General features: G+C 44.1%; 1 protein-coding gene across 2 annotated transcripts; it reads right to left on the minus strand.

Annotated features, from left to right (window-relative positions):
* Positions 1 to 1,186: 1,186 nt before the first annotated feature.
* LOC129829706 (caveolae-associated protein 1-like) lies at positions 1,187 to 26,471 on the minus strand. 2 transcript variants are annotated; one of them, XM_055891578.1, is made up of 3 exons: positions 26,201 to 26,471; positions 25,576 to 26,160; positions 1,187 to 5,438 (listed from the first exon to the last, which is right to left on the minus strand). In XM_055891578.1, exons 2-3 carry the CDS (start codon positions 26,083 to 26,085, stop codon positions 4,587 to 4,589), a joined length of 1,362 nt encoding a protein of 453 aa, XP_055747553.1. In that variant the 5' UTR covers positions 26,086 to 26,160; positions 26,201 to 26,471; the 3' UTR covers positions 1,187 to 4,586. The 2 variants fall into 2 exon arrangements, with proteins under 2 accessions (XP_055747553.1, XP_055747545.1); XM_055891570.1 differs by having other exon boundaries at positions 25,576 to 26,471.

Genomic DNA, 26,471 nt, shown 5'->3' on the forward strand with positions numbered 1-26,471 from the left:
ATTGCATGTACAAGCATGACCTTGCAGCGGGAGAAGAAATAACCCCAACAGAACAGCTGAACTGGAAGTCATCTGAATTACTGGCAGTCACTACGTCATCAGAAGTGTAATAAGAAGAAATGTGAACAACGTTGATATTTCTGTCTTACCCAAATCAATATATATTCGCCATCGACAAATGCTAACCAAGGGTTTGAAAATAGTTTTATTCTAGTATTTGAAATATAGCATATTAATTATTACACTGAGAAAAATTGGGTCTAGTCTTCTTCTTCATCATCATCTATGTAGGCGAAAGCAAAACACTTCAGCAATAATTAAATATTTGATCAACATGTTTACTTGGTTTCATGGGACCTAAGAATTACAGGGTTCTATGCTCCTAAACGTTCACATTTTTCTTGTGTGGCATTGCCCGTCAATTTGAGAGTGGTCATCTGTCAGGTAGCTAACCTTATAGGCCTAGGTCATTATAGTACATTGTGAGACTAATAGCATAATTTGAGTGTCCCTTTTCAGCAGGGAAATAACAAGAGTAGAAACATTACTGAGGTTATCATAATCGTAGCAGGTCAGGTCACATGCTGTGAAAACCAAATTAATATGACCGGTGTCCTGAGATTAGGACTAAACCTATACTAAAATGCATGCTCGATGGAGTTAATCTCACTGTAGCTACAACTCTGGATCCTCTTCCACTCCCAGATTTTCCATTGTTTGTTGTAATCTACGGAGGCAAAGAAACACTGTTGACAATGTTTACTTTCATTACAAACTCACTCACACATTGAAGCAGCATGACTCAAATCTCTATCCCTAATGACCAATAGCTCAAGCACTCTTCTCTTTCATTTACGGTGTTTCACATCATTAGTCAGTGTTTATTATGGAGTAACATCGGCCTATGGAGCAATGTCATTATTTACAATGTGTAGGTTTGAATGGTTTTCAAGGAAAAGTGAACATGTTGGTTTCTTCTTTATGATGCAAATTCATTCAAAGAAAATGAAACGGACTCTGTTTACCCCGGGTGACTAATCTGTTTACCCCGGGTGACTAATCTGTTTACCCCGGGTGACTAATCTGTTTACCCCGGGTGACTAATCTATAATACAGCTGTACTGGGTGCAATTCACATAGCATTGGGTTGAACTTTGACCCATTCAATCATCACAGTGGTAAAGTCTGGTGTAAATCATATATCTTTATTGATATATAAGTGGTTAGACAAAAATAGTAATTTAATTCAACAGAAAAAGCAAGCTTCATTTTTTGATCTGTCATAACAATAGGGAGAGATCATCATCTCGGTTCAGGTGAAAATGGCAGTGCTACGTTCTCTATACTTGTAATCAGGATATGTACAGTATCCTGCAGGGTTGAGCTCAGTTGTCTTTCAAATCCAGACAATTTAGGAAGTACGCTGAAATTCAAATGATCTTAAATGCTTTTCAATTAGGAACATTTGGAATTGTAATTTGGTTTACTTTCTGAATTTACTGGAATTTAAATGCAATTGGCCCCAAACTTGGTAACCTGCAGTAGTTTGTCTGATCATTTTACAAAGAGCTGCATATTGACTGACAATGCTGTGAGACTACACTACTGCTTGTATCTCCATTCTCTCCCGAAGAAGGCAGGAAATGCTATTAATCTCCCTGGTTAATTGGGGGAGATGAGGGATGTTTAGAGATGGTGGTAAACTTAGCTCGTGTTTGACAAAAACTTAGTCAATCTTTAATGTATCTGTGTGTTCAGTATTGGCCTTGGCATTTATGTAATGAGAATCCATTTCAGCCTTGAAAAACATTAAGTAAACACAAAATATGAACTGCACAAAGACTTACAGATGTTTGGAGGAATATCTTTGGTTGCTTTTTGACTGGATCATCTCTCCTTCTCTCTGCACTGACTTCTCCATCCACATGATCACCAACTCTGTCACTCTGTCTCACACACACACACACATACACACACACACACACACACACACATCCTCTCTCTGTGCTCCGTCTCACTCTCCTCAGAGAAAGCACTCTCCTTAATCAGATTCCTGGCTCATTGATTATCCTAATGGTGTTCCACAGAGACCTCCCCTCCCTACCACGGCCCCATCATCAAGGTCGGTCAGACACAGATGGCTATGGAGACATGTAGAAAAGCCTTCTGTAGCACTGTCTTCGAGCCAGGCCCTGTGTGCTTTCAGTCCTTCTGTGCATAGTCTCACTACTTTGTTTTCCAGAGGCATGTCTTGTAGGTAGAGAAAGAACACGAGACAACAGCTTTTAGCTTGTATTGCATTTACTGGTCTTACTTCACGTCAAACTCAAATAATCTATTCTAATCACCATCATCTCCCTATATCAGACCCTTGCCAGACCACACAGGCACAAAAAGCTGACAAGTAATTCAAATAGACAGAGACTGAGGTCCAGGAACGGACATGTATTTTTTTGTTCACCTTTGTAACATTGCCACGTCATTCACAATCCCTTGTAATTTGCTGCCGGCACAAACAAAATTGGATAGCACTTACATTTCTGTATGTCACTATAGACTTTCATTTAACTGTCACCTGGCACATTGACATGTGCTGGAGGGGTTCCTACAAGATTCTCTCCTTTTTCTCCCCACAATTACAGCACCCAATGCAGTCCAGGTGAAGTGCTGGATATATCCTGTCGTTAGCTGTGGCCATGGTGATTAATTCAATAAGCAAGGCTCTGTCAATCTCAGACAGACTCCTCTTCCAGGAGAGAAGCCTCTGGAGTAACAGTAATGTGGCAGGTTAACACAGTTATGTGTGTCCTTATTACAGCATATATGTACAGTACATGTATGATTCTTGTAGCACTGTGAGCATACATGCATACATTTGTACAATGTGTGTCAGTACAATTAAAAATGTTTATTTTTTATTTTTTTAATGAACATTATCATGTAAAAACAGTGAAAAGAGTTAACTTCTACAGAACGATGGCACGAGGAACCTTTGATTAAAAGACTGCTCAAAATGTCATTCTCCTGTCATCAGTGACCAGCCCTAGTAACAACCAGGTAGTTTGGTGGTTACACTGGTAACTAAAAACTGAGAGAAAGATAACTATTTTCCAGATATCACAATATAGTACAACTTAGAAACTTGATGAAACATTCTTTAAAAAAAAGGAAGGTAAAACTATGCAACTAAATTCAGATCTCTTTCAAGTCGTCACTAATCCTTCACCCTTCTCGTTCTCCGTTTCAAAACCAAAAAATAGAATCGGTTGCGATCCTGTTTTTTACGTGAAAAAGTTTAGAAATAATTAAAGAGAAGGATTACTTTACACGCCTGGTATCCATCCACCCCATAACATCCTTTAAAGGTACACTAGTTTTTCCCTGATTGGCTCAAGATTGTGGCTGAAACGTTACACACACACAAAAATAGTTCCATTCATGCCAATCAGTGAGTCTTTTCCTCTTCTTTTTAATATTGCATTTGCCGTGACCCTCCCTCTCAGTCCTCCAAAATGAAAACAATTAACCATTAGGGCCACACTGTTGATCAGAAATAAAAGCTTCATAGTGCTCCTTTAAGAAAAGTGAAAACTAGCTTAATCTTTATCCTTATCTTATCTATCTTGCCCTTTCTAAACCTTGACATGTTGACAGAGCTTGTATGCCCTCTCATACAGTAGAAATCTGGCTGCTCAAAATGGCTGTGAGCATTTGTTTAACCGATCTGTAAACTCTTCAGTCAAGGAAAAGACGGTCCCCTGTGTCTCTCCCCATGCACGTTGAAACCATCTTTAGGTGTTTCCAGTGTGTGCTCTTACTCTTCATTTGTCAAAACTTAAATTCTCTGACCTGCACATCACATGACCAGCGACCATCAAATCAGAAAATCTCAAGACACCCCAACACTGGGCACACACTGGTTGAATCAACTTTGTTTCCACATCATTTCAATGAAATGACGTTGAACCAACGTGGAATAGATGTTGAATTGACGTCTGTGCCCAGGGGGGATATTTCCATATACACTGTTATGTACTGTATATCCTACGTTAGCAATTATTGGACATCAAATCACAATAGCAACTATTATTCATTCCATTAGCATTGTGGTTATTCTATTTCAAAACAAAAAAATGAACAAAATTATATCAACGAGCAATATCCCAGAATAGATCAACCAGAGTCATTCACAAACTAAAAGACAAGAAAATATGTAAGGAAGAAACAAAAATGCCTGGGTTAAACGCTTTTTTTGTTTGTTTTTTGTCTAGAACAGCAAATACTACATTGAAAGTAATTCCAGATGAGTAATACTTTTTTTCTCTCAAACAATATGTATTTGGGCACATATGACTGTAAGTCGCTTTGGATAAAAGCGTCTGCTAAATGGCATATTATGTTATTATTATTTTTATTAAAAGATTAATAGATTGTGAACATTGTCCCGACCATCCTTATCATGCATGCTGTGTCACTGTCGTCATCAAAATATAGTATGTTTCTCTCCTCTTCTTTACTCTCCTCCTCTGTCTCCTCATCCCTCTATCATATCATTCTTCCAATCCCGCTGGGCCCTGTAGACAGAGTTATTTGCTGCTTGTCTTCATGCTTGTCTTCACCACAGGGAGCTTATTCTCCAGCCTGATCAGATGCTCTGCCACCTGGTCCTCTGCCACCTCCAGGAAAGCTGCCATCTCTGGGGTGTCTACTCTCACCAGCTCCTCCTCCTCTTCATCCAACTCCAGGACAGCAGCCATCTCTGGAGTGTCTACTACTCTCACCAGCTCCTCCACCTCCACGTCTCCCTCTCCCGCCTGCAGGGCCTCATTCTCGGCCACCTCCACCATCTCTGTGCCCTCTGTGTGCACCACTTCCACGTCTCCATCACGGAACTTCTTCACGTGGAAGGTGAAGGGCGGCACACGGTACACGGTCGTCTTGGAGCGGGCGTAGACGGTGTGGTCGGGGGTCAGAGACTTCTTCAACATCTCCTTGGAGCCCTTTAGCTTCTCCTTCCGCTCCATGTTGGGGGTCATCTTGTTGCCCAGCTTGCCCATCTTCTTTTCCAGGCTATGCTTGGTCTTCTCTAGCTTGTCGTGGGTCTTCTGCCTGGTCTTCTCCAGGTTATCCCTGGTCTTCTGCTTGGTCTTTTCTAGGTTGTCCTTGGTCTTCTGCGCTCTCTTCTCCCTCTGCTCTTTGGAGAAGGCCTTCTTGATGTTGTCCACGCGCGCCTTGCTGGAGCGTTTTATCTTCTCCGCCCGGGACTCTTCGATGATCTCCTCGATCTCCACCTCTTCGTCTGAGTTGAAGCCAGTGAGAGCCGCCTCGCCCCCCTCCTCAGGGATCTGCTCCAGCCCCCCTTCCACAGAGCAGCCCTCAGCTACATTCTCTGCCACCTTGGATGACTTTAGAGAGGCTTTAGCGGCCTTATTCTCATCCTGTGAAGACACAAAGGAGAGAGTGGATGAGGTTAGACAACAGGAAGAGTCAACATACAAGATAAGTATGAACGTTTATGTTCGAGGCTCCAGTTAGGGTCATAAAAACTGCAGCAGATCCTGTTTTGCAGCCAGCTGATAGACTAGGACATTATTACATATTTTTTTATTCTGTTTTACCATTTATATTTGATTTGCTTTCAAGCATAAGTTTGCAAAGAGTATTAAATCTACCTCGTTATATATCAGTACTCTGAGTGAGATAAGATGTTCCCATCCTAATGTGTTCATTCATAGGGAACAATGTGTTCACAGAATGGGATTTGTCCAATATATATATACACACATTTTCAAATTGACTGCATGATTATAGAGATTATATTGAAGTGTCACGTAAAAGCCTGAGGCATAGAAAATGAATGAATATCAATTCATATGAATGTGGGCTCTGAGATGGAAAAGAAATTTGACATTTATGTGTATGATAAATTATTCATCTTCATGGCTTGCCTCAGATATGTATCTTTACATTTATCAGTCGCATAAAAAAATATATGAAACATGACTGCTACTGGTGGCCAGCCCCATCTAGTGGTCATGCAATATAAACTGACCAAGACTCCAAAATCAGCACAGACAATGAAATACTGTCCAGCTAATAGCACAGACTTTCCATATGTACACCAGAATGAATGACTACAATACTTTAAATAAAGTCTGCCTGAAACCTCTGTTTGTATATGAACCTGCAGACTGTGACTGATGTAACATTTAAAAGTGAGAGACTTTAGTCAGATTGAAAATCACACTTCGTCAGCAGTGGGTTGTGGGAAAATAAGTTTAATGGTTAAGTCAAATGTCTAGTTATGCGTTTCCCTACCGGTTGTGTGAGAACCACATCAAAGGGTTAGGTTATGTAATATGCTTCCTGAGATGAGCTTTAAAGAGGTAGGACTACCAGTGACATTTGAAAGGTTGTAGGTATCCAACCTTACACTCACAAAGACTGAAAAGCCTATTAGAGAGAAAGAGAGACAGAGAGAGGGAGAGAGTGTGTGTATGCATGAGATACACCAGAAGAACATTTACCACAGTTATCGCAATGATTCAACGAGGTAAGAGTGAGCAGTGAGGTAGTTTACCAATAGCAGGAAAGGCTTTTGTGTCTAGTTGGCTCAGTATGCTAGTTTCATTATTTGACACCATACAAACCTGTATGACATGCTCTTTCATAAGCTGTTGGTGATTACACTTATTTTGTGTACTGAACATTTACCAATTACTTTGGCTGAGAAGACCCTGACACTAGTGTCTAGTATAATGGCAGGGTAGCCTAGTGGTTAGAGTGTTGGACTAGTACCCGAAAGTTTACAAGTTCAAATCCCCAAGGTACAAATCTGTCATTTTTCCCCGGAACAGGCAGTTAACCCACTGTTCCTAAGCTGTCATTGAAAATAAGAATTTGTTCTTAACTGACAAACTGAGTGTATGTATAACTGCAAATGTTCTCAATATTTCCAATGGACTGGTTCATACAATCTTGCACCTCCTCCTATGGGACAAGAAAGTTCTAGCAGCCTGTAAGGGGACGCTACATCAGATATGGCATTGTCTGTTCATAAAACCAGTACTTCACACTGAGATTCACAAATACTCACACACAACCCATCTGTCCAAAACATCACTTGACACCTATGCTTCTCTGACAGCTGCCACTCACTCAATGTCTCAGTGATGATGTTTTCACAATGTTAGAGAAATGTTGTATTATTGAATATCCACTGAGGGAGACCAGGAATATGCAGAGGATGTTATCCCTCCCAATTCCCTATGCTAATCCTAGCATACCCCTCTGACCCTGCATCCCATAGAGACAGCTATGTCTTTGTTGTCACTGCCCCGCCCTGTCCCATCGTAGCACTGCTCACATATAACACATACCATGTTGCACTGACTCTATGCACACTCATAAGACTATGTACACTACACTACACTACACTACACACACACCCTTTTACATCCAACATATGCTGCTGCTACTCTGTTCTTTAAATTACTCTTAATATCTATCCTGATGCTTAGTCACTTTACCCTGCCTTCATGTACATATCTACCTCAATTACCTTGTTGATCCAGTACTGGTACTCCCTCTATATAGCTCCATTCTTGTGTATTTTATTTTATTGCTTGTATTACTGTGCCTCGTGTTACCATGTGACTTATAAGATTGTATTTACATTTGACTTTCACTCATTCAGAAAAATTATATAGTATCACTTATCTCTTCAAGTGTCTCTTGCTTCTCTATCGCTCGCTCTCTCTGTCTCTCTCTCTCTCTCTCTAAACTCTTTCACCCTGTCTCTCTCAACACTCTCTCTGTCTCTGTACACACTGTTCAGATTTAATGTTGGGAAACTGGCCCAGTCCTGAGTGTCTGAACTGAGTCACATTCCCCTCTCCCCTGCCATGTGTCTGTGATCTCACATTGAGAGCATTGTGGGGAATGGGGATAGGTCGGCTTGTAATCAGGGAGTGAAACAATCACAACTGAGTCTGTGTTATGACACTGAGGGTTGGGGAGCTCATCTCTGATGTGGTTTTATGAGGTGTGTGTGAGGCATGTTTGCTTTGTTTTTTACTTATAAAAATTGTTTTACCCCAATTTTGTGGTATCCAATTGGTAGTTACAGTCTTGTCTCATCGCTGCAACTGCCGTACGGACTCGGGAGAGGCGAAGGTCGAGAGCCGTGCGTCCTCCAAAACACAACCCAGCCAAGCCGCACTGCGTCTTGACACAATGTCCACTTTACCCGGAAGCCGCACCAATGTGCCTCACCAATGTGTCGGAGGAAACACCGTACACCTGGCGGCCGTGTCAGCGTGCACTGCGCCCGGCCCACCACAGGAGTCACTAGTGCGCAATAGGACAAGGACATCCCTGCCGGCCAAACCCTCCTCTAACCCGGACGACGCTGGGCCAATTGTGCACCGCCCCATGGGTCTCCCGGTCGCGGCCAGCTGCGACAGAGCCTGGACTCGAACCCAAAATCTCTAGTGGCACAGCTAGAGTAACGGATGTGAAATGGCTAGCTAGTTAGCGGGTACGCGCTAGTAGCGTTTCAATCAGTTACGTCACTTGCTCTGAAACCTACTAGTAGTGTTGCCCCTTGCTCTGCAAGGGCAGCGGCTTTTGTGGAGCGATGGGTAACGACGCTTCGTGGGTGACTGTTGTTGATGTGTGCAGAGGGTCCCTGGTTCGTTCCCGTGTCGGGGTGAGGGGACGGTTTAAAGTTATACTGTTACACTAGCACTGCGATGCAGTGTCTTAGACCACTGCGCCACTCGCGAGGCCCTATGTTTGCTTTGTGTGTTCTCCATTTCTCTTCCTCTGCCTAAAAATAAAACACTCATCTCCACTGCCTTTCGCCTTTCCCCTTTCCCTGTCTACTTTGCAATGTGTTGCGTAATCACACTGCTTATTGATTCCTGAGGCGATGGCTGGGGGAGATAATCCGTCCGTTAGCTGGGTTTGGCCTGTTGACAGAGTTGGGCATAATTTGAGGCACTGCGATGGAACAGATCTGTATGCTTTATTCAACTAATTCGGTCAGGAACTGCCGATGTAAAAACAATGCCATGGTAACCTGTCACAGTAATAAGGTTAAAGGTGGAGTTTTGCATTATTGTGACACATGTAAGCAGGTTTGTAATGTTTTACATCTCATTAAAGGTGTACTCATTATCCTTTCCTACCACTCCACCCTGCTGTTACCTCATATTAAATCGTTCTTTATCATTTGTTCCTTCCTGTGTAGGTGTACTCCCAGAGCATCTAGCCCTCCTCCACCTCAATTAGTACCACTTTCCTTTTTTCCCTTGTTATCGTCAAGGCAACAATCCCCTGACACTTTCTATTTGTTTCATCACAGTTCAAACAAGCAGCTCGGGATCACAGCTCATGCAAAGCCAAAGGCTTTTTGTGATGGCTTTCATTACTCTTGTACCGGGGGAGATGTAAGTGTTTTTTGCAATGATGAAATACATTTAAAAAGTACTTGACTGGAGCAGCGTGCACTGTTAAACAGGATAATGTGATGTTCAAGCCTGCAACATATGTTCTGAGACAAATCCTTTGTGATTTTGAATTCCGTACTTTGGTTTATTCTGGCATACTGAACATCATATCTCCTCACTGCCAGGCAGATATTGTGTTCATACGTTTCATATACTGTATCCATCCTTACACTCACTAAGACTGAAAAGCCTATTAGAGAGAAAGAGAGACAGAGAGAGGGAGAGAGTGTGTGTATGCATGAGATACACCAGAAGAACATTTACCACAGTTATCGCAATGATTCAGTGAGGTAAGAGTGAGCAGTGAGGTAGTTTACCAATAGCAGGAAATGCTTTTGTGTCTAGTTGGCTCAGTATGCTAGTTTCTAGTTTGCTAGTTTCTTTATTTGACACCATACAAACCTGTATGACATGCTCTTTCACAAGCTGTTGGTGATTACACTTATTTTGTGTACTGAACATTTACCAATTAGTTTGGCTGAGAAGACCCTGACACTAGTTTCTAGTATAACCAAAATAACTGCAAATGTTCTCAATATTTCCAATGGACTGGTTCATACAATCTTGCACTCCATCTATGGGACAAGAAAGTTCTAGCAGCCTGTAAGGGGACGCTACATCAGATATGGCATTGTTTCATATACTGTATTTTTGCATCAGCATTAACCAATACCCCATCCTTCCCCTTATTAATCCTTGTGCTGGTCTGACGTTCACAATGGTACTGGTGGAACCTATCATAAAATGACCATCGCTTCCTTATCTGGTGCTGTGTCCTACTCGGCTTGCAGTGTGTGTGTTTATTTCGGGCTTGCCTTTCCCTCTCTCCGGATTCCATCCACCATTCCCTGGCTACTAGCCACTGTAACATTCTGCCCCCTCGCCTCCTAGCCTCTCCTCCCAGTCCTCAACAGGGCAACAGATAAACATAGGATCATGTCACCGCGGCAACCACCATTGTGGAATATCGCCCCTGGTGGGGTGTGAAGATTAGCCTGATAAATGACTATGGAGGATGATGACCCCCCCCCCCCAGCGACACCATCGGAGGAACTACTGTACTAAAACGCTACTGTACGGCGTTCTATGGGACAGATTAGATTCAGAACATAACTGTCATCATCATACTAATATCAACAATGTTGCTACAGCTAAACAGTACATTATATGACCCCTAAGCAGCATGTTGGCCTGGCCTACCACTGATTCCATTGGGGTGATGTAATAAGATGATGGGTGCCTCGCCCACCTCGGTACAATGCCACATAGAAACTGAGAGAACAAATTGAGAGGGCAGAGTCCTCTGATGCCAGCCAGCCACTATGTCTAGACTAGGCCCCATTAAAAAGCTCTTTCCCCCAACCAGCCCTTGGTTCTTCCAGAGTCAGACCCTGTTGACTCTCAAAACCTTCACTCAGAGCCTCACTGCAGAATAACAATCAGGAGCTGTGAAGTCTGGAACAGGAAGAGGCTACAGGCAATGGAAAAACTGCTCAGCCGGGCATTCTGGGAAAGGCTGAAGTCATACAAACGTAGGACGCTACATCATTGAGGGCATCGCCATGTCCTGTGTCGAGGTGGTGCCCCGACGCAGCCTGATTAAAATCATGTAGGAAAGGAAATGCACGTCTTCGCGGCCATCAGTAGCTCTCCCTGTGTGTGATTAATGAGAGAGATAGGGAATGGACGGAGGGAAAGAGAGGACGGAAATGGAAACTCCATGAGTGTCCCTGTGTTACCCTCCTCTCTCCTCCCACTCTAGCCGTGGAAAAGTCTGGTCTACATGTGAGTGTGTACGCTACCATGCTTGAAGGAGTGCCTGTGGAGAATGTGGTTGGTTGAGTGTGTGTGAGTCTTCACAGAAAGAAAGAGGGAGCTCTGTTTGTTAGTGTCTCTTTCTTTGCTCGGCTCGAAAGGGAGAGTGGCCTGGGGGGGGGCTGAATTACAGCTCATGGAAAAGCTGGCAGACGGAGGAGATTTAGCACTGGTTACAGTGTGTGTGTGTGTGTGTGTGTGTGTGTGTGTGTGTGTGTGTGTGTGTGTGTGTGTGTGTGTGTGTGTGTGTGTGTGTGTGTGTGTGTGTGTGTGTGTGTGTGTGTGTGTGTGTGTGTGTGTGTGTGTGTGTGTGTGTGTGTGTGTGTGTGCGTGTGTGTGTGTGTGCGCGCATGTGGCACACGCATGGTTGTGTGTAATGTGGAACAAGCGTGTCTGTAAATCTCTATATGCAATACTGTGTGTGTTTGTGTACAGTGTGTGTTGGCTATGACAGTGTATCCTATGCAGGGTGCTGAGTCCAGGCAAGTCGACATCTGTCTATTGCTCATGAGGGAAACACACCCTAGGAGGTATTCTGAAAAAACACAAACCAGCCTGAGGCCCAGAGAACACAGTAAACAAGTCATGCATTCTGCGGACTGAGAATGAAATAACAGAGAGAGAGTGTGTATATATGTATTAGAGCGAGAGAGCGAGAGCGAGAGAGAGAGAGAGAGAGAGCGAGAGAGAGCGAGAGAGAGCGAGAGAGAGCGAGAGAGAGAGAGAGAGAGAGAGAGAGAGAGAGGGAGGGAGAGAGAGATAGAGAGAGAGAGATAGAGAGAGAGAGAGAGAGAGAGAGAGAGAGAGAGAGAGGGAGATAGAGAGAGAGAGGGAGGGAGGGAGGGGGAGAGAGAGAGAGAGAGAGAGAGAGAGAGAGAGAGGGAGGGAGGGGGAGAGAGAGAGAGAGAGAGAGAGAGAGAGAGAGAGAGAGAGAGAGAGAGAGAGAGAGAGAGGGAGAGGGAGAGGGAGAGAGAGGGAGAGAGAGAGGGAGAGAGGTATGAGAAGGAAAGTAAAAGGTACAGTGGTAAACAGCCCTCTTAACATTTAAAGTCTTGCAGTCCCCAACGATGCTACATGAGGCCTATCCTGTTTTGGCATCTGAATGCAGCATTTTACTACTAAAACCTTAAAAGGCTTTCTAGTTGGTTATTTTTCTCTGAGTTTGAGTGTTCTGCCTCTGACTCATAGGCACTGGGGATCATTATTAACCACAAACTAGTTGCCATGGACGACAACAGAGCAAACAGTTGTCCAAACCACAGCTAAAAACTACAGCAGCTATGGCTATAAGGGCACTATGGCGTCTCTTTCTTCTCCTAGCCAGCCCAGGGCCCCTTTTCTGCAACACAAAGCCACACTCTCAGACTCTCTCTCCTTGGATATCAGTCACAGTCCTATGACATCAGCATTTTATAACATGAATTAAATAAACCTAATATTAATGTCTGTCTTTCTTTCATGACCTTATCAAAAATGTCATGTGGATTTGATAATTGTTGTAGATAAGGAATGTCACAGACCAAATTGTTTTGTAAATTACCGTCCATGCCCTTTTGGATGGAGCTGAAAGTTTTCAAAACAAAAGTGTAGGGAATGTAGATTAGGACATGCTTGGATGACATTAGGATTGATGCCAACCCTTTACTCTGGTACTCTCCCACACGCATCAGATATTTCACAAGAACAGGTGAACAAGAGATGAAGCCTAGTGAGGTAAGAAGTGCTACTTGGGTTTTACTAGGCAATGGACATCTACCGACAGATGTAGGATCTTAATATGAGCCAGTTCACTACAGCAGGAAAATAATCCAACAGCAACAGTAAATGTGAATTATTATATGGATTATTATGAATTTAATTTTTTTTGTAGGGGTTGATACATTTTTCGTTAGAGAAAATCAAGTCTGACATTTTAAAATGAAAATTACAAGCCTTATTAAACCTTGAATATACTACAAGTTTGCATTTCATGCTGTGCAGGAAAATTCTCAGTAACAAAAGAGCGATCAAATTAAGATCCTACATCTGTATAAATTACATCTACTCCCATCTTAATCAGATGCCCATGACCTCCCTCCACCATTCCTCCTGGGGCAGAGATGAGAGGCATGCCTCGTGAGTCACCCTGGCAGCTGTCTGATCCTGTCTAGCCCCAGTCTGCAGTATGCAGCTGTGCCTTCAGCTTTCACAATGACCCATCTGGGCCCCTTCTGGGACCGGAGCAGAGGGTGGAGGGGCCTGGCAGTTATAAACATGGTGCTAGCAGCTGATGTACTATAGGCTACTGTACATTTCCATTGCTTAAGCCTCCTTCTATAGGTATAGTATTTTGGGGCTCAACACATTTAACACACGACTATAATGAGAATCTTTATTGACAAGAAGCTATTACAGAAGGGGGTGGGGTAGTCTATGCATCCAGCTCACTATTTTAGTTCAATTAGACACAGCCAAGGCACAGAGATCGGGTTCTCGTTCCATCTACCTCGAGGATCCTGGGGAATCCTGATGACCACCATCATGATGCAGTGGAGGAGTACAAAGGCATTTCTGGATAATGACCCACGGCATCTCTGATCTCACCATCCCACGATGGCAAACAATGTAACATAGCCCAACTGTTATGGCTTCACATGAAATGAAGCAGTGGAAATACACTCTACACCTTTGCCACCAGGACCTCTCTCTTTCCAAACTGAATTCCAGGTCGAAAAAGTTCCCTGTATTCTATTTGGACACAATTGTGGTGTAATGGTACATCCTGTTTGACACCGGAAGGGAGTTCCTTGGGGTTTTCTTTCAGAGCTATGTGTGACCTCACCACACAGGAGTCTGGCGGGGATATATCCCTTTCCAGGGCTCAGCCAATCCCCTCAACCTCTCTCCATGACTACAACCACTGGAAACCCTACAACTACAACCACTGTCAACATTGCATCACCAGCCATCATGGAACCTTAGCTTTTCCACACGTTTTTCTGTATGACTGGCACGTCTAACTCTCTAACGTAGTGATTCTGTAATGTCTGTACTAAGATCTGCTCCCAGCGTCTAACATTAATGCCAGGTTGACAGTTTAGATCTAAAGTCTGTATCAGATCGCATCGGGCTGTAGTAATGATTAATGGAGCCATCATTCCTGCCTAATAACATAAGACACACATCAAGCCATTAAATGCTACGTCATGTCAGTCTGCCTTTTGTTCTAACTCTCTCCCCTGCGTAACTGATTCTGCTTTATCTAAAGGGCACATCCTTGGGATGTTTTATGGGAAAAGTTTGACATTCGAGGAAGAGCTTTCGTTCTCAGCCTTTGTCTCCTCGACAGGTGTGCAGCAGCCTCTGTTTTGGTTTACACTATCAGACTATCCCTGGAGTTTATTGGGACCAACACAATCCAACGTGTTCTCCTTCCCCTCATCCACCTCTGGTGGAAGTTTATGCCACCTGAGACGACTGATTAATGTCCTATTATGAGATATGCCAGAGTTGTCCGAATCTCTACCACTGAAGTTCATATCTTATAGTTGACATCAACATACCTGGGTGGGAGGCACTAGTTCTATTACCCGCACTTAAATGTCTTCCCTTTCATGGAGAGAGGTGTTAAGTAGTTCCAGGCAGTGGTGTGTCTTAATAAGGGTGACATGTAGGAAGAGTAATAACAACTAAAGCCAGTGTCAAACCCTCCATCCACCCATGAAAGCTCCTTGATAAGAAACCATTTTCAAAGCTTGATCAGTCTAATGCCCTCTGTGTGCAGTCTGCTAGGTTAATAATCAGAGTTATGAGTGGCCATAACCCACCCAGTGCCCTGCCTAGATCTCAGTGACAGGATATAACTCACAGGCCAGTGCCAGGAACACACAGTCCGAGCAGCAGGCATCAGTATTGGGGACATGTCACCAGCTAACACAGCTGCACCTGGAACTGCAGGACACACTCTCTGAATACAAATATGTTATGCACTGTGTTTAGATGTTGACATCTGAATAGCCACACACAATCGCAAAGACACAGGTGTGCACACACAGAGATGCAGAAACACAGAGGCACATCCACACACATACACTGACACCATCGTTCTGTGCTGCTGCCGGTGGCTAAATCCAGTCTCACTCTATGAAACAGGACCCTCCACCATTCCATTCCACATCGTTGCAAGAGTATTTATAATCAAAGCACCAGAGCAGATTTTCTTTTACACGGTTTCTGAAAAATTTGGCTGAGTTATTACTATCTTGGCAGTGGCCTTTGAAGTAACGGCTAGAGCGTAGGCTACAACGTACAGTAAGTAACATGTTGCCCCAGCTCCCACAATTCTGTTGACTGGAATTGGAACAAAATATCTGTTGACCAACCCAGGAACGTTGAGTGGCGGGTGGACAGGTGCCCTGACCTTTAGCTTGCCTGGCAAATCATGTCTTCTGTTGTGGGAGCGAGGTCTGTAAGCCAAGAGGGCAGTGGGTGGTTGAGCCCAGTGCAGACGTCTGGGTCATACGAGTAGTTCATGTTTGCATATCTTAATAAGTATAGCTCACAGTGACTTCATCTGGTCTCCTTAATTCGGTCCTCAAGTGCAAGAGTAAAGGCTTTGACCCATACACTCGCACAAAGGTCCACACACATGCAATCATTGACAGGATGAGAGCTGAATTAGCTAACGGGTAGCAGGAAATAACAGTCTTGTGGGTCGGCGAGTCAGACGACACAACAACAAGTGATGCTGTTTCCCAACAGGACCCCACCTCTCGCCCCCAACAGCATCAAAATGAGCCCAGCGGGAACCAGGCACTTTGTTAACAATGCTGCATGTGCTCCAGCTGTAAAGCCTACTGCTAATATATAAATAGGCATGGACAAAGAGACACACACTACAGTGGTTTCAGGTTAATATACTGTGTCCAGGTTGGCAGTGTCTGAGGGCCACTGGCCTTCAGCCTCAGGAATAGCAGGGGTCCTCTTTCTGCTGCACATATCCCACCGGCAGTGATATAAAAGCCTGTACGCAAGAGTAACACTGTCTATCAGCCAATCTCTTATCAAGCCTTCACACAGCCATGAGAGGTGGATAGAACCACCGCCGCTGGGGGGCATATGTAGTCAGGTTTTAGCGGCACTACCACCAGACCAGACCACGGCAAAGCCCTCCTAGATCTGACAGAACTGTGTAAGCAATATGGCTGAAACTCTACCAAGCTCTCGGAGTTATTAGGTGGAGCTAAATGAATGAACCTATCCAGTCATGTCTGGTATATCTGTTTCTACATCTGTGTCTTGTGTTAGGGGCCAGGGGTTGATTTGAAATCAGGCATACATTGCATTCTTTAGGACATAAACTCCATGAATACTGTGACAAGAGAATAGAAAAACCTGAAAATAACTATTCTGTGATTTTGAAACATTAAGTTACAGGACGAAGAACCAAAACAAAGGAAGGCATACACCCCTTTTGTCAAGAGTGGAACCACATTGTTAAAATAATACCCAATCCTTTTACACAAGTTAGATCAAAGGCAGAGAGAATCTTTTCAAGCCAGGTAATGATACTGTGATGTGAAACCTATTCAAGCGCACCTTTCACAGCGCTTTTTGATCTTTCCCAAGTATAAAAAGGAAAGAAAAACAAAATGAATGACGGCTCAGTGCTCTTGGCTGAACTCTTCCTGAAGCCAGAACAGATATGAGAGAAGAGGGAGATAATCAGTAGAGGAGCACAGACTGCTACACTTTGCCAATAGATACAGTCCATGTAGCTAGCTGGCTCCAGGCTGTTCCAGTCTGTTCCTGTGCCATGATAAAGATGGTGATGATGGGAGGGAGAGCCAACAGAGAGAGCCTGTGGTTTGGAGTGAACTCAGGATGTTCAAGGAAAACCCACACCGGAGGAAAGAAGAGGAACATTTTATTTGACGCTAACCTACAAGAATGTAGGATCTCCTTGTCAAAGCGAGGGCTCCCCCTTTTTCCTGGCATGTTATGGCTGTAGCCTTCCTTCTGTTCTGTCCATACAACTTTTAGGATCCCATGAATACTCAGGCAGACATCTTAAAACGAAAATAACAATAAAGTGAGGTGAACGGGCGTGAAGGGATACACTTCAAATAAACTGTACATGATCGGTGTCAGGATTTGGCCAGGATTGTTCCGGTTTTGGTCACTAGATGCCCCCATTGGGCTTTTTTGACCCTTTTGTTTTCCCTTATTTCCAGTTATTATTTGCACCTGTGCCTCGTTTCCCTTGTATGTATTTAAACCCTTAGTTTTCCTCAGTTCTTTGCTCTGTGTTTGAATGTTAGCACCCAGCCCCAGCCATGCTGTGAACTTTTGTTACTCCAGTTGGATTCTCTTGAGGTACTCTGTTTTTGTTCTCATTTATTTATTATGATATTTCTTTTGAGGTTTTTTCCCTGCTGTACTTACCACTTTTGTGGATTTACCTTGTGGAGGATATACCTTTTTCTCTTGGAATTACTTTTGACGTTGTGGATTTATATTTTTGCCTGAATTACTTTCCTTTCTATTTTATTAAAACACTGTATCAAGTACTGCTGTGTCTGCCTCATCTTCTGGGTTCTATTCCACTATTAGTGGCTCAGTTTGCTAAGTGACTGTTTCTCTCACCGGAGACCCGAGTTCGTAACCGGGTCCTGACAATCGGCTTACCAAAACTGATATAATACAACTTCTGAATTTGCACTCAACATAGAACATAACGCCATGTCAGTGTGTCGTTCAGAAATGTGAACAGTGCGGGAGAGCGGCAGTCAACTGACGTTTCACACACGCAAACACACAATGACCCTAGTATTGAATCTCTCGGCCAGTGTTCCACAGAAGAGCTGACACGCAACAGTGAAATGTAGAGCCTGCCAGACATCTCTCCCCAAGCTGCAGGAACCGGAGGGTGGGGAGAGGGGAGGGGGGAGTGTAGGAGTATGGATGACAGGAGAGGTTGACCCAGAGGGGAGTGAGAGACAGGAGAGGTTGACCCAGAGGGGAGTGAGAGACAGAGTGAGGGAAGGTGGGAGATTCCAAGGGGATGAATCAGTGCCAACTTGGTCTGCTGTCTACCTCTCCATTCCTCTCTCTCTCCACCCTACTGTACGTTATCATCACACCCCTCCCCGGTTCCCCCACAGTGATCACAGTGAGTCTGGGAGGACAGGTTAGTCCCCGACTAGACCATAGAGGGGTCACAAGCTTGAGGTAATTGGTTCTGAAGTGCTGCCAGGTTTGCCTGGGGTTGGGGACAGAGACTGGGGGAGACAAGCTGTAACTGAAAAGTTGGATGTCCCCTGTGATAGAGTCAGAGACAGGACTGTCACTGTCCCCTCCCCTGACTCCATGCCAGAGCAGTACAGGGATGCTGAAGAGACTCATCCACCATAGACACACATATCCTCACAAAGTATGATGATCTTGAGTCTTCAATAAGAGATGAATGAGTGGACTGACAGCCCATGCTACACCCTCAATGCAATGATCAGATGGGCGGAAGGCCTTGGTCCACAGACACCTCTGAAGCATCCCGGGAGGAGTAGAGGAGGAGGAGAGAGGGGGGGGGGGGTGATAGAAGATGGGTCAAGGGACATTTGAAGTTGAGAGAGGGCCATGAGATGTAGCTTTGCCCTAGGCTGCCACAACACTGCCAGCTGCTGCTGGGACCCTCAGAGAGAAAGAGAGAGAGAGATTGTGTGTTCTCCCGTTGATCCAGGTTAAATTATGAAGCATCCCTGTCAATGTGTTTCCCTGATGCTAGTTATATGAAAGGATGTGGCTATTCTCAGAGTGCACTCACGCGAGAGAAGAACAGCTGTGGTTGACGCCAGCACAAACTCACACAGGCGAAACACGGAACATACACGGACAGAACATGGAACACTTGACTTGACACTTGACACTATCAGCAGTTGAAAACGCAAGGTTATTTGCGTAACCCCAGTTCTCTGATGATGGACATGAGATGTATCACATGTGGGGTTCGCTAGGACCGCCTACTCTCACGAAGGTACCTATCAAATGTGTCTGTTGGGGACAGACAAGTAGAGTGGAAAATGTGGTGAGAGACCATAAAAGGAGCCAGTCTGGTTATTCTCAAGCATAATTATCTTCCTCACACTCTTGCGAGCAGGGAAAACGCAATGATATAGTCACTGCTCCACGTCAAAAACTGCAAAAACATAGAGCGTCCATAAGTAGCTGGCAGGCCTGTTTTTTCTTCTCTCTCACTGGCTATGCCTCGCTCTCCAAGTGAGGATGGATAATTGCTGTTATGTTAAGCCAGCAGCATACCACCCTGCATACCACTACTGGCTTGCTTCTGAAGCTAAGCAGGGTTGGTCCTGGATGGGAGACTAGATGCTGCTGGAAGTGGTGTTGGAGGGCCAGTAGTAGGCCCCCTTTCCTTGGGTTGACTTTAAAAAAATCCCAGGGCAGTGATTGGGGACATTGCCCTGTGTAGGGTGCTGTCTTTTGAACGGGACGTTAAACAGGTGTCCTGACTCTCTGTGGTCACTAAAGATCCCATTGCATGGGTGTTAACCCTGGTGTCCTGGCTAAATTCCCATATGGCCTTCATACCATTATGTCCATCTAATCACCCCCAGCTTACAATTGACTCATTCATCCCCTGTAACTATTCCCCATGTCATTGCTGTAAATGATAATGTGTTTCCAGTCAATTTACCAGGTAAAATAAAAAAAATAAAAAATAAGCCCTGCCTGACAATAGCTGCCAGGACTAGTCATTAACAGGATTGCAACTGCCGACCGGAAAATCACTGGTCATCAATGGGCTCGAAGATGAAGAGGGAAAGGATTGGTGTCGCTCGGGCATCCAGGAGGTCCACTTTTTCTTCGTGTGTTCAGCTGGATATTCTCAGCCAAAGTGTCATTTCTCCCACCACCACTAGGCTCATGGTACGACCACATCCTTGGATGACACTACAGGGAGCATGGATGCTATGGTCTGTAATCATGCAGATCTCCTCCCAAGCATCTGGGTCTTGGGTCTCCAAGTTCAGTTTCTTCCTCACCTCCACCAGTAACTCAGCCGGATATTACTCAACAATAAAGAGGTCAGGTTGAGAGCTCTAAATGCTTGGGCCAAGACCAGGTTCGTTTTCTGAAAAACGGAGTCAGTGAGGCGCTGGTGCTGTTAATAACACAGCACATGGGGCTGAGATGGTGAGCCAGTGACGGCTGCACCATGGGAGAGAGGCCAAAACTATATTGTGTATGTCCAGGCTTGGGGTACCCTTAGCAAGAATCCTGCTAGTGAGGGGGTTTTCCCACAAGCCCTTTCCTTCCCTGAGGCAAGCTGGTACCGCAGGGAGCAATTCCTTTATCGGGGCTAAATGGGACTGGCTGTATGGGATCTTTCCTGCTTGACCTATGTCACCCAAACACACACACACACACACACACACACACACACACACACACACACACACACACACACACACACACACACACACACACACACACACACACACACACACACACACACACACACACACACACACACACACACACACACACACACACACACACACACACCAACGAGCTGAGAGCGTTTGCCACAGAGACAGTGGAAAGGAGTGAAACCTGACTAAGAGCCAGTGTTGATTCACCATGCTGTCACTCTCTGGCCGAGCTCCTCCGATATCCTTTAACCCGACACCATGCAGTCGCTGGCAATAAATAGAGCTTGGACTGAACCGTGTAGGACTACGGCAACATGAAAGCCACAGTTCATACGACTGACTACTGGTGGAGTCACAGTTCAGACAGTTACAGTGGTGTGGAGTGGAGTCACAGTTGACAGTTCAGACAGTAACAGTGGTGTGGAGTGGAGTCACAGTTGACAGTTCAGACAGTAACAGTGGTGTGGAGTGGAGTCACAGTTGACAGTTCAGACAGTAACAGCAGTGGCATTCAGTCAGTCACCATTCTGAAAGTCAGAAAGTACATTCAGTAACATAGGGGTCAAAGTTCATAGGGTAATATGGGAGTCAAGGTTAACACAGTCACAGTTCAACAGTAAGTATTAGTTAGTTGTTTTGAATGGCAAAGCACAGGTGATGGAGAGGATGAGGAACTAAATGTGACAGGAATTCTCAGCTCCATCCATGGCTTTTTTGGAACTTGATTAAGCATGAATTTGGGGAAATGACAAGGCATCAGTAAACAGAGAAACCAAAAAGTATTGTAATACTTTTCACTTCACATTGGGTTGCTCGCACGCACACAGATTGTAAAAGGAGTCAGAATGCCTCAGACAGAATCCAGGACAGGGCGATAGGAGCAGTGTGTCAAACAGCAGGGGGCCCCTCCTTTACTGAGATAATTTATTAAGACCGGCCGTCTCTGATTGGGTTCCTGCTAAATGCCAATAGTGTAACCTAGTGCCACAGTGGACATTCCAGGACGGGGATCTGAAAATAAGACCGCAAGCCAATGCAGACAGTCTAGAATAAACTGATCAAGATGGCCTCCAACAGCCAGCTACCAGATATTTACGTACCTTTAATATTGACACACCTTTAACTCTCTTCTATTGAATTATGTTCAAAAGCAGACAGTGTGAAAATATGTCAATGTTTTATAAGGCATTATACTGACCTCCTCTATAGGCATTTCTAAAGATTGAAAGACAAAATATATAATTTAGGCATTAGGCTAAATGTATTTTCCAAATAGGTCCTTCCTCTGCTTTCTTCTCCTCTGGTTGATATACTGTACTGTAATCATGCCAGCTAATAAGAGCAGAACTGGATTCAAATACAATTTCAAATATCTCAATTACTTTCACATACATTCAAAGTAAGTATTCAGATATATTTTCTTTGAAAAGACAAGTAGTTTAATATTTTAATGCATTTGGAGATTTATACTTGGAAAGTATTTGAAATACTGAAAAACACTCACATGCATTTAACACAGGTATTTGAAAATAGTATTTGAAATAAGTATTTGAAAACGATGTCAAATACAATTTGGCAGACTATTTGGTTTTAACAAATAACCATTAAAATACTCAAATAAAAGTACTTGCTTTTGGCTGTGTATCGGAAAATACTCAAATACACAGAAAAATTATTTTAAATACCAAATACTCAAAGGCACATGTATTTGTACCCAGGTCTGAACAGGAGACAAGACATCACAGAACTTGCCTCCAGCCAGGTTGCAAACTACCCAAAGTCTCGCCCTGCCATGAGGCTGCCAGCTGCAAGCCATTAGACAGACATTGCAGCACGCAAGGCTAAAAAACCACCAGCCCATGGAGTAGCAGGCTGCCACAGAGAGGGGGGCTGTTCAGACTCAACTCTCTGCCACTCATTCACACTCTCTCCCTTCCCTTTCCCTCACTCATCATAACGGAATCCCTCTGCTTGACTAGGACTTTATGTATGTACACTGGAGTGGTGTGACTGGGAGGTATACAGCCTGGTACTCTGTAATTAGGCAACTCTGTATTGAGACACAGGGGAAAAAGTACCCCCGCTTGTTGCTATGGAGAGGGCAATACAAAGAGACAGCCATACATGTGAGGGAGGAATGTAGGAATACATACCAGTGCATACTCAAGTTTATATTGAGCATGAAACAATATATGTACTGTATCTTCACTCACTGTATACGCTCAGGTAAAACGAAGATAAATACCCCCAAGCGCATACTGTAAACAAATAAATTATAACTCTGGAAATCAATGGTAATGCAGAAAGTGAGTACAAAAATACGCTGAATTAAAAGATACGCTTTGAAAGCAGCTTGGTTAGCCCTGCGAGGAGCATATAGTTGTAGGCTACAACTACTTATAGTAGAGTAGAGTTGACTCTTTCCACAGTTCTATATTCACACAGAGTTATTGTGGGTTTTCCAGCCAGATAGGCCATGATAAATAGGCAGCATGGCATCGCTTCAAGACTAAAATTACGTCTTCATCTTACACTGTGTTGAGGCTTTCAACTATCTGTCACAATCAGTCGTCATAGGTAGGGCGTTGGTTTAATCACATTTGGACCACTGGTACTACTGTGTTTATGGTGTCATCTTGTGATTTCGTCCGACAGGTCTGGCTTTATATAGCATTAGTCGCATTGGTCAACCATGAGACACTATGGTCTGGGAAAGGTCAATGAACTCACTCCATGTATCATTCTTCATACAAACTACCGCACCGGGCAGACGTCAGTTCAACATGTATTCCACGTTGGTTCAACGTCATTTCATTGAAACGATGTGGAAACAATGTTGATTCAACCAGTATGTGTCCAGTGGGACTAAGATGAGTATCACTACTAACTAACACACTTAACATGGAGAGCCAATCTGTGCAATATAATTTCCTGTTGGTAGACAGTGTTTGGAGTTTTTCAGAAAGGGCTGAATGCTAAGTTGAGATACATGCACGTAACTCCAATGTTGAAAACTTTGACATTATGTTTTAGAAGAAAGTATAAGTTACACACACATCTCAAATGATAAATTACAACATCGCGTCAGCATTTGGCTCTCAAGCAAGAGCTTCCTCTCCTGTAGTCTAAATGAGTGTTTCTCTACTCCAGTCCTCGAGTACACCCTTACACATTTGTATTGTTGCCCCGGACAAGCACACCTGATTCAACTTGTCAACTAATCATCAAGCCCTCTAATGAGTTGAATCAGATGTTTTTGTCTAGGCCTACAGCAAAAATGTGTACGGTTGGACCTCGAGGTCCGGAGCTGAGAAACACTGGTCTAAATATCTCACTGGTCTAAATATCTCACTGGTCTAAGTAACTCACTGGTCTAAGTAACTCACTGGTCTAAGTAACTCACTGGTCTAAATACCTCACTGGTCTAAGTAACTCACTGGTCTAAGTAACTCACTGGTCTAAGTAACTCACTGGTCTAAGTAACTCACTGGTTTAAATACCTCACTGGTTTAAATACCTCACTGGTCTAAATAACTCACTGGTCTAAATACCTCACTGGTCTAAATAACTCACTGGTCTAAGTAACTCACTGGTCTAAGTAACTCACTGGTCTAAGTAACTCACTGGTTTAAATACCTCACTGGTTTAAATACCTCACTGGTCTAAATAACTCACTGGTCTAAATAACTCACTGGTCAAATAACTCACTGGTCTAAGTATCTCACTGGTCTAAGTATCTCACTGGTCTAAGTAACTCACTGGTTTAAATACCTCACTGGTTTAAATAACTCACTGGTCTAAATAACTCACTGGTCTAAATAACTCACTGGTCTAAATACCTCACTGGTCTAAATACCTCACTGGTCTAAATACCTCACTGGTTTAAATAACTCACTGGTCTAAATAACTCACTGGTCTAAGTAACTCACTGGTCTAAATACCTCACTGGTCTAAATACCTCACTGGTTTAAATAACTCACTGGTCTAAATAACTCACTGGTCTAAATAACTCACTGGTCTAAATAACTCACTGGTCTAAATAACTCACTGGTCTAAATAACTCACTGGTCTAAATAACTCACTGGTCTAAATAACTCACCGGTCATGGAAAGCCTGAGGCCTAATAGCTTTGGCCAAGTATACCAGCTAGAGCAGTACCAGTTTAGGGTAAACTCATCCTTGAGTGAGGAGTCACTCACTCTGGTGAGAGAACGTTAAAACAGTTGCTGTAACTTTATAATAAAGTTCAGAGTGTATTTCGCACCAGCTCATGATTTTCCCATGCATTATGGAGAATTCACCCAACCCTGTGGTGGAATCTAGTGGTCTTGTACAAGGTTTCTCCACCTCACATCTGAAGCAGCCTACCGCAACCCACTGTTACAATCTACCATACACAAGTGGCTGTGTATCCATCTTTCGATCCACTCAATCACTGATACACTGCTAACACTTTCTAATAACTTTCATGAATAAGCATTACTAAACTACATATATGCTACCCTCATTTTTCCACTCTGTTGCCGCAGATCATTTTCCTGCGCAGCAGAATTTTTCTACTGTTTTGTGTTCAATATTTTTTTTAAAGTTTGTAATTTCCACAAAAAAAATGTCAGACTTGATTTATCCTAACTAAAAATGTATCAACCCCTACACAAATGTCCATTAATTATAATCCACATATTAATTCACATTTCCTGTTGCAGCAGCATTATTTTCCTGCTGTAGCAAACTGGTCCAAAAAAGATAGCACACCTGTATTCAGCCTTGCCTCAGAGCCTGTTGGTATGAATACACACCCCTCAGTTTCCCACTCTCACCTGGTAGATGAGAACCTTGAAGTGTCGTCTCTTGAGCAGCTCGTTCTCGTTGCTCTCCAGATTCTTGATCTGGCCCGCCTGCTTCTCCAGGTTGGTGCGGACCGTCTTCACGTTGACGCTGACCTTGCGCACCTTGTCCAGCATCTTGTTGACGGTGTTGGCCGTGCCAGTGTGGCTCTTGGACAGCTTGGCCAGCTCTCCCTGGATGCAAGAAACGGACTTCTCCATGTCCTGCTGTCTGGCCTCCAGCCCGTTCTGGGTCTGTTGGATCTGGTCAACCACCCCGATGATCTTGTCTAGCAGAGTCAGCACCATGACCCCGTTTACCTGTGCCTCACTCTTGGTGCCCGAGCCCGTGGCCAGCACCAGGTCCACTTCTTCTGAAAGGTCGTCTTCATCGCTGTCGGTGGCGGGCTGGACCGCTGCGGCCACCAGGGACACCTCCTCGTCGTCGTCAGACACCTCGGTCAGAGCCACTCGCTCCTTCTGCAAGCCTGCTGGATCCGCCATGGCTGTCACGTCCAAACACACACCGCTCAGCTCTCACGCTCACTCAGGATAAAAATACACTACCGGGAGAACAAACTTTAAGGGGCCACCCTGACCAAAATTCAAATCCAAATACTTTTCCTTTCTATGAAGGGACACTTCCACTTCCACTTCTTTGGCGCTTTTCCTCTTCCCACTTTCTAGTCTACTTGTCTTCTTGCTGTCTTTCTTTTCCTCCTTTTTCTCTTATTCTCAGCCTTCTCAGTCTTTCTCTCTCTCTCTCTGTCTTTGCGTCTGCCCTGGGATGCTGGCCAACCAACGGGAGTGGAGCCTCTCACTGCTGAGGCATGTGTGTCCTGACTCAAATGACGGGACTCCCTGTGATACCACCCGGTCAAACTTTTCCT

Source organism: Salvelinus fontinalis, chromosome 2 (genome assembly GCF_029448725.1).
Source record: "Salvelinus fontinalis isolate EN_2023a chromosome 2, ASM2944872v1, whole genome shotgun sequence".
NCBI lineage: Eukaryota > Metazoa > Chordata > Actinopteri > Salmoniformes > Salmonidae > Salvelinus > Salvelinus fontinalis.